Source organism: Hermetia illucens, chromosome 1 (genome assembly GCF_905115235.1).
Source record: "Hermetia illucens chromosome 1, iHerIll2.2.curated.20191125, whole genome shotgun sequence".
NCBI lineage: Eukaryota > Metazoa > Arthropoda > Insecta > Diptera > Stratiomyidae > Hermetia > Hermetia illucens.
The window spans coordinates 49,350,549-49,359,897 of record NC_051849.1 but is presented as its reverse complement, the minus strand read 5'-3'; the positions used below and the strand labels follow the sequence as shown (position 1 = coordinate 49,359,897).

General features: G+C 39.5%; 1 protein-coding gene across 1 annotated transcript; it reads right to left on the bottom strand.

Moving 5' to 3' along the window:
• Positions 1–677: 677 nt before the first annotated feature.
• On the bottom strand, positions 678–8,751 carry LOC119646765 (odorant receptor 56a-like). Its single transcript, XM_038047344.1, has 9 exons — positions 8,736–8,751; positions 6,763–6,880; positions 2,533–2,750; positions 2,227–2,445; positions 1,398–1,522; positions 1,228–1,327; positions 1,085–1,174; positions 840–992; positions 678–786 (listed from the first exon to the last, which is right to left on the bottom strand). The coding sequence occupies exons 3-9, from the start codon at positions 2,638–2,640 to the stop codon at positions 733–735; spliced, it is 849 nt and encodes a 282-aa protein (XP_037903272.1). The 5' UTR covers positions 2,641–2,750; positions 6,763–6,880; positions 8,736–8,751; the 3' UTR covers positions 678–732.
• Positions 8,752–9,349: the final 598 nt, after the last annotated feature.

Here is a 9,349-nt window from a genome sequence, read left to right as displayed (position 1 = left end):
TACAGAGATACGAAGCGGTTTTGATACATCCGCCATACTTCATTTTATATATTTTTTGTTAAATAGATTTTTATTTTAGTTGGTCTTATCCCTCCTTGCTTCAATAAATATCCTCCCACCTGTGTTTGAAATAGTGCGATATTCTGTGTGTTTGAAATTTGGTAAATATATTTATGGATGGTAACGAATCCTATTATGTACATTAGCGAGGAGTAGTATCTGGGAATAGTACCGCGCAATTTTATAACTTCAAAATCCAATAAATAATACATGGAAAGGAAATATCATGCTATGGATTTGGAACGTAAACTTTTTTGGATTCCTATTATTCCTATTGTCCGGATAGTTGAGTGGTTAGAGCACAAGGCTGTCGTACGGAAGGTCACGGTTCAAATCTCGCTGGCGGCAGTGGGATTTGTATCGTGATTTGACGTCGGATACCAGTCGACTCAGCTGTGAATGAGTACCTGAGTCAAATCAGGGTAATAATCTCGGGCGAGCGTAATGGTGACCACATTGCCTCCTACAGTGTTCTGTAGTGTACCGTTGCGGTCTTGAATGAAGTGCTCTAACACACTTCAAGGCCCTGATCCAATATGGATTGTTGTGCCAACGATTATTATTATTATTATTTTAATAAATAACGAAATTACAAATAATAATTATATTAATTAATGCCAGTATCAGCTATTGAAAGTTTATAAAGATGCGGCTTAGTCCAAGTTTCTAAAATTATTTTGCAAAATTTCGAAGCAGTGTGAAGTATCTATAAGAAGTAGTCAATATCTGAAAAAGCACATAATTGAATAGACAAAAAAGGTAAAAAGCTAGATAATTACTTTAAAAAACGAATGCATATTCACATATATGAAACCGCTCTTCATAATTATTGATCTCATCGACGCCCCCATAAATATAGCAATATCCTTTTGAAGGGAAGGTGGCACTGCGTACCAGTTGAACGAGTATAACGCATTGGTTATTTCGTGGCTCTAAAAAAAGGGTATTTTTTTCAGATTTTATAGTTGAGCTTTTTGGGAAAAAGATAATAGGGAACTGGGCTGTTACTGAGTAAATGCCATACTTTATACAATATTTCGTTAGCATGCCAATAATAATTCCAGAGCATTCCGATAGTGACAACACTCCAGAGCGCATATATTCCAGTGCAATCCTAGAGAAAACATCAGAAAATTTAATTTTGAAGATATTAGTACGTATCTTTACCTTGGTCATGATATATAATTGCCCGCACAGTAAAGCGCTTGTCGTTGAAGATTCAATGAAAACAGTTACGTTTGAAACATATTCGTAATCGCCGGCGAAACTATAAAAAAGTTGTCATATTTACATAACATATTGTTCATATATGTATTTAATTGTGATGTGATAACTACCATTTAATTTCAGTCAGATCTTCCACGCAACTGACAAGAACATACTTCAAAAGTATAGGATGGGACGGGGCAAGTTTTCGATTTTTATTGGGATGTAATTCCTTTAATAAGTTGCCCGCGTATTTCTGTGGAAAAAGAAGTCAAAGGGGTTAATTTTTGTCATTTGCAGAGAGATTTCTAAGTTGCGATTTCGTCCAGGGGAGAGCAGCGTGAGCGATCAATTAAAAAATATGATATGTCTATGAATTATAGTGAAGACAAAAATCGCCTTGGAAAATTCAGGCCTAGGCCGGCCGAGGTTAAACTAGAATTGTGTTTGGGAATCGAGGGATTCCTAAGTCCGTCATCCACTTAATGGCTCTGCCCTGGATGAAACCGGAAGTTATATACTTTGTGCAACTTGGGTGCTTGCCCAAGAATGAGGATTCCGTGTACCACAACCCTGGGAGTATATTGCTTTCATTATCGGTACACCATTAAGTGGATGACAGACTTAGGAATTCCCCAATTCTCAAACAAAATTCTAGTTTAACCTCGTCCGGCCTAGGCCTGAATTTTCCAAGGCGACTTTTGTCTTATTCATAATTCACATGTCGTGTTTTTGAATTAATATAAGGGAGCAAAAGCCACCTTGTAACCACTTGGGTCGCACTGCGTCTAGGGCAGAGGTGAGGCAGCGTGTGATGAGTTGCCTCTATCCGGGACGAAACCGCAAGTCATATACAATTCTCTCCAGTTCCTCGGGCTTATGAGTGATAACTTAGATGAAATCCATTTCTATAAATTCTCGAATTATATTAAGAAAGATTAACATTTAGCCGATACTTACTGATATGTTTTCAAGCCTGAATTTGACTACATCTATACGAAAAGAAATATATCGCATTATGGCCACATTGAAAGTTTGCCAAGTGAACAAAGAATATCCCCCAATGAGTACCATATAGTATGGTAAAATAAAGGTGAAAAAGAAGTTTTCACTCAAGCTGCCCGTACAGTACAAAACGAACAAGTGGTTCATTCCTTTTGCCTTTGTCGAATTTTCTTCCTTTAGGAGATAAAAAATTTTTTTGGTAAATAAAGTTAGATATATGAACAATTTAATTGTATTTAGTAACATGGTATTTTTACATACCTGTTGCTGTAGCGTCCACTGTTGTGACTGGTGGATAATAAAGTACACTCCTTCGCTACAAACCAAAAGACCTGCTACTATGAATGGCCCAATAATGGTGTAGTTCATTGTGGTGATATATTTAATGTAACTGTTGTATATTTGAATCTCTTTTGGTAAACTTGTTGCCAAAACCCTTTTCAATGCAAATTTAGCGTTTGTTAATATTTGATTATATCCTGCGAATGAAAACATGATTACCTGCTATTGTCTAGGAAAGAATATATGCGAACTATAGAATCAAAACTCCAAAAAACCAACAAAATCTATCTTCATCAAAAATACAAGTCGGGAAACCGGAAGCTGGACGCTTCAGGTATGAAAGGTTTTGTGTATTTCTTTTAAAAAACATTTCAGTGGACATTTATCCCATTAGAAGCCAGTACATAATGTACATATGCATATATTGTTTCAGAATATCCACTTTCGCGTGATACTGACATTCAAAATCTTAAAGTTACACAGAAGCGACAACTTTGATCTTTTATAACTTTGTTAATAATAGTGCGATTTCCACGAAACTTAGTAGAATCATGTTCTATATTATATCCTACACAGCTGCTGTGATTTACCGGAGCATCGTTCGTCCAGTTGACCTCTATGTTTCTGACTATTGGTCGACTGTAAAAGATAATGGACGGTGTCTCGCGGTAATGGAGACAAAAATATTGCGTTTCACGAGTGACGTAACACGATATGATCATGTAGTGGAGCGATCGTAACAGTTTGGTGAACAATTTTCGACAGCGAAAATGGTGATGGCAGCATTTCAAGAATTCCGGGAGGAGACTATAATAAAGCAAGTTATTGAACATAATTCGCAAGTTACAAGGGCCACTAAGGCCGGAGAGGGAGCAATATGGGGTAGCCTTTTTGTATGTTTCGTTAAGGGAATGAACCAATCAGAATTTCTCTCGAGAAGTGACCTTAACTTTGCATTGTGCTCCAGCCAGAATTTTTCTCAAAAAGATCTAAGTCAAAAAGAAAAACCGCATTTCTTAAATAAGAATAGCGTCGAGATTCGTGACCTAGCCAACATTCAACAGACGATGTTGTGTTGTTCTAAGTATTTTTGTTAAGTTGTTAGTTGACACGTTGAGGTATTCCTCTTCATATAATCCGCAGAAAATTCAAAATCTACAACCAGCTAACAATTGTTATGTGATTGGTTGGTGGTTGTCCTTAAAATAGAGTTTCCTATTGTTTCCTATTTAGTTTTTTTGTTTGAAATGCATTGCAATTTTATTTAGTATTCTGTTTCTTCGAAAACGAAAATGTACCTTTTGAGTTCGTTCTAACTCATCGTAACGTTTCGTGTGTCCTTACACTTTATTGGGCGATCAATTTTGGGCAGAATTACTCAAAGCAGTGTCGCCTTTGCTCCTTGCGCCCCGATTTATTCCACCGCGGCGCTCCGGCCAAGTTCTTGTTTGGTGAAAGGATATTTCACGTGATAATAGGGAGGTCACGAGACCTTCCACCACTTTGGCGGTGAAACCCGTAGCCGTGGTTTCTTAAGTTGGAGGCGCAGTTCGCGCTGCCGGGCGTCACGGCAGGCGCCACTAAGTTCAAACACGCGTTAGTCTTCCTGGACGAAGAGCCCGGCTAAAGGGTCAGTTTATTAGGCGCCTGTCGTCAGTTAGTGAAATAGCCACGCTGAATATCTGGTTAGCGGGTCTGAAGTCGTGGCGATTGCATCCACAGCCAGCTGGGCGGGGACAAGGTTGAGTCTGAGCTGCTGAAGTCTTTGTGTCCGTGGTCGCGGAGGTGTTGCGAGCTAAGGGCTCATAAAGCACCACAAATAAAAATATCAACATATAGCATATAGACCACCAAAACCGCATACATTATACGCACAATAAATGACCTACCGAGGTAAAAAGAATCCCAAGCAAAAGAGTACAACAACATAAGATAAGCATGCCAGTTACGTAGGTATAAGATAAATGGAAAGCATACACTGAATACGAAAAGAACAGGAGTTCTGTCATCAGCCGTAGCTCTGTTAAGCAAGTATAATTTTCCACAGCAATATTGTAACACGATTCAAATAAAGAATCTGCGTTAATAATAATAATAAGTATAAAGATATAAAGTAAGTATAAAGATTTAATTTGCGCGAGATGGCCGACGTAGGCGAATTCAGAAAGCTAATGGCCGCACTTACGGGCAATCTGACCACACTGCCGGCGGCGATTAATACTTTGCTTTGGAGGGAGTGGTCGTGAACACGTTCGACATACGGCCTAAAAAATTGCCGTTAGGCTAGCCGCGGTGCGCATTGAACTCAGACGTGTGCTGGTATCATCGCAGGTTTGCTGATCAGGCCACTAAATGTACCAGACCATGCACTTGTCTCACGAATCCATAAAATTGAGTTCGTTGAGTGACCAGGCGACGTCTAATCGAATCGCAACAAGACGTCGCCTTACACGAGTCGGAGGTCTAGGTCCTCCTCTTTCACAGACTCAACAAACTTATTCTCAGCAGCTAAAATTAGCAGCAGCAAACTCCACACGCATCATCACTTACGACTACAGGCGTAGTCGTGAGTCTAGCCTTGCGTAGGAACCTTTCGTGACCCTTCATTTTAGCTGAAATCTTTGTTGTCGTATCAGGCGCAGACTTCCTATGCCACTATGGGCTACTGGTGAATATATAGCGTAGATAGATCGTTGATAAACCCCACAACTTCTCTTCAAATTTCAACATTTTTTCCATCAACATTTTTTCCATCATTTTTAACGATGGTGGGACGGTGCCAAACCACGTATTTGTGCAGCCTCCCATAAATATCGCAACTTTACTACTATACTTCCGCTAGTTATGCATGATGTACCAACACTACTGGCCCATCCACCCCAGAAGCTCGCTGTTATGCGGAAAGAGTTTGAACAGCTACTTAAGCATGCATGCTTTCAACAGCAGTGGGTCATCTTCATTCCATTTGGTCCGCAAGACCAACGGCGAATGGCAACCTTGTGAAGATTATAAACGCTTAAATGCTCAAATGATTCCGGACCGGTAACCCATTCCACTCATGTAAGACTTTTCATATTATTTAGCAAACTGTCGAGCTTTACCGAACTGGGATCTCGCCAAGGATTACCATCAAATTCCTGTACCTCCCGACGATATTTCAAACATGCTAATTTGCAAACCTTCCGGACTCTTGGAGTTCACGCGGATGACTTTTGGTCCATGTAATGCGATGAAGATCTTCTTGAGATTCATTCACTATCCACTATGAAACTTTGACTTCTGTTTTTTGTACCTGAATAACTTTTTTGGTGGCATTTTCCACTGAGTTCGAGTATTTGGCACATCTCGAGTACATTTTTCAATGTCTCTTTGACAATGGCGTTTACCAGCAGCAGGTGAAATTTCTAGTCCACTACATCATTCCTGAAGGCATAGAATCCGACTCAGACAAGGTGTAAGAAATCGCGAGCTTTCCACCAAAGAAGGTTCTTAGGTATGGCGAACTTAACTTAAACCCGCCTGTCTGGTCCTAAGACCAAAGAATCGCAGGTGGTTGTGTAGTCTTTAGCAGCCATCCAAGCGTCTAAAATAACCAAGCAACAGCTGGTAGACGCTACATTTTTAGGCATTCCCTAAATAGGATCAACTTTAGGTTCTGACGTCCGCAAGTAGACCGCTGCCGAGTAGCCCGCCGCGGGGTCACTCGTCGAAACCCCTCTATTTCAGCTGGCGGTGCAGTGCTGTATGCTATTTCGAGTCGTGTTGGACATAACACCAAGAAACAGCGAAAATTGTTTTTGGATGTCAAAGGAGAAATATAATAAAGTTCGTCGCCACATGCGCACCCCCTGCGGATTCGCATTAATTTTAATTAAAGATTGAATATTAATTGAATTGACTGAAATTGTTTAAATATTGAAAGTGTAAATAAAGTCATTAATAACAATCACATCTAATATGAGGATATCTGTGGCTGATATGGCAACAAAGGGTAGTTGACCGCCTTAATTTGAGCAATGTGAAATGATACGTTAAGTGTTACTATTTAGACTCACTTATACATTTTAGATGCGGTACGAAATGAAACGGATGAAATGGGTAAAAATAAAAATAATCAAGGAAAAGTTAATCTGCAATACAAAACAAGCTATAAGAATGGTGTATGCGTTTTGAACTTTTGAAGATAAATACCTCATTTAGGCAACTTACTTTCTCGATAACAATAAAATGCAACGATCCTTGTACACACGTTAACGTAAGTAATGCTGGCACACAAAGCTGGACTTAATTTTTCCAAATCGTCTGAATGGAGCCAAATGCTTCGAATCTGTTAAAAGAAAATCATTTTTTAAAGATAGAAGCAGCATCTGTTTCATAAAAAATATAAGACTAAAAGTGGGAATATGTATAAATAACAAGCCTCTAAGGACTACGATTTCAAATTTTTTCTAGCTGTAGCCCCATAAATACAAAATCAGATAAGCAATAAGAGCGACTGACGGTTTTGTCTAGGCCTCAGCTTGACCGAAAGTGGTTCCAAGTTTTCTTTTTAAATTTTAAAATCATTTATTTTCTCAGTGTCTAAACTTGAATACAGATAATTTTTTATTTCTAGCTTTAATGTAGCTTATCTATCTTAAATATTTATTAGAAACGGGTGGCTATTACAAATGTTTTTGGCCTGGCCGACCTTGTCTGATTTAACTTTGCGTATTTACTCTACACATAGATCTTCCCAATTATATAGTTGTAAGAGAAACATATTTATTTAAAAAACTGCCCTTGCACCTAGAGCGCGAGAAGGCTTATCTACTTACTTATTCTAACTTAGTCTAATAATAATACTTAAATCTAATATTTACAATAGCGCTTACAAATTTTACGTTTATCCTCTATGCACCCCTATTAGGCAAGGAGTGTTGAAGAGGGAGACAATGGCAGGTTTTAGTTCGGCGGTCACAATTTGGCAAGGTCTTAAGAACGTGGTCAATGGGGTGGAGTTACCTTCCAGATAAAATTGCTTCATAAGTGGTTTGAAATGATTCTCCGTTCTTTCGAAGAATCTTTCTATCAAGCTGAGAGCGAACTCTCGAAGCAGTTTTATTCTTGCTCGTCGGTACACTTCGGCATTGCGGCCTCATTTCTTGGCTTTCCAATTGTTCGATGACGAGTGTCTTAAGATTCTGTGCTCGAAGAACTCACATTTCTTCATAGTTCTGGTCTAGAAAGTGATCCATGTAGGGACTCCGTAATACAGAATGAGTTTTGTAAGGACTTTATACAGAGTCAGCTTAGTTTTAGTGTAAAGTCCTACTATTTTTTTTTTCTCATGCACTTTCTCTGCGATTGCCCAGCTCTGGCTCGAGTCAGGCTGCGGACACTGGGTAAACCATTCTTTGGGGACCTCAGTGAGATTTCTAGCTGCAGGGTCGGAGAGTTGCTTTCCTTCGTGAATGCTACGGGCTGGCTCTGAAGATCCGAGCCAGCTGGACTCTGCTTCCCTGTTCCTACAGTCCAACAGTCATGGTCTTAGGAGTTTGTGGCATCAAAACGGCGCACCAAAGCGCTAATTGGGCTCCTCGGAGCGGCCACTGATACCTACCTACCTACCTACTATTTTACGAAGAAAAGAGTAGATACTACTTACTGCACCGCGTGCTTTGCTGAGAGCGAGCTCAAGGTGGGGATTGAATCTTAACTGTTCATGAAATAGCATTCCCAAGTATTCAATTTTTTGTGAAGTGCTCATTACTGTATTCCCGATGCGTAGTTTTGAGCGTTTAGCCTTTCTGTGGATAGATCTAGATAACAAGTATCTAGATTTTCTCCGAAGAGTGATGACCTGTGTTTTTGCTTTATTGATTTTTATGCTCCAAGTTTGGTAGTATATGCAGAGATCTGATAAATAGGAGGCAGACGAGAAGATGAGTATATCGTCGACAAACTATAATAGTTCTGTGCCTCCATCTGGGGTTGAAGCGTCAGCCGTAAAAATGTTGTAAAGGGTAGGTCCTGAAATGGATTCCTGCGGTACTCCAGAAGTCACGAGTAGGAGACCGGACTATTCACTTCGCACGCTGACGTAAGAGTGACTATCTTCACAGAAGCTTATTACAAGTCTAGGGGATAGGGATAGGGAATTCAATGCTAACTAATTTGAATATGAGTCCGTTAACACATACGGAATCAAATGCCTTTTTCAAGAATTAATGCACACACTACAGTGGGTTTGTCGTTGACGTTAAGTCTGCTGCTCACTGTGTAGTGAGGGTAGCTTAGTGCGTGTTGAGTCCCGTGCTTGACCCGGAACGCAAACTGGTGGTTTGAAATAATGGTCTTCTGATCGCAATGTTGGACTAACCTCACTGTCCATGCTTTCTCGAAAAGCTTTCCCAAGTTAGAACGGAGAGAGACAAGCCTGAAGTTTTGTTGTGAGAGCCGCCTTTTTTCTTAATGGCAACTAACTTCGTTATTTTCCAAATGGTGGGAAAATAACCATTGTTAATGTACTATAGTTGTTGAAGACTGCATAGTTACAGGTTCCTTTAAGTATAATTGCCAATGCGGCATGAGTTCATAAGCATATCACTCGAATTGTACTATCTTATCTTTTTTATCCTGTCACCGATAGATGATCTTCTACTTAATCCTTGATGTACACCTTCTACTTAATCCTTCGTCAAGAAAATTTTTGTTTTCTTTTCCTTTCTTTTCTAATATTCTATTTTCTGTTTTATTGGTGGTTAGACAATGCTTCAGTTTTATAATCACGATGATTGCCGCGATAGAAGCAATT

Coding starts and splice junctions, on each gene's coding strand:
- LOC119646765 (XM_038047344.1), bottom strand. CDS start 2,640: ATGAACTACACCATTATTGGGCCATTCATAGTAGCAGGTCTTTTGGTT. Junction 1,523..2,226: donor TCAGGCTTGAAAACATATCA/GTAAGTATCGGC, acceptor CTTTTTCCACAG/AAATACGCGGGCAACTTATT. Junction 1,328..1,397: donor GATCTGACTGAAATTAAATG/GTAGTTATCACA, acceptor ACTTTTTTATAG/TTTCGCCGGCGATTACGAAT.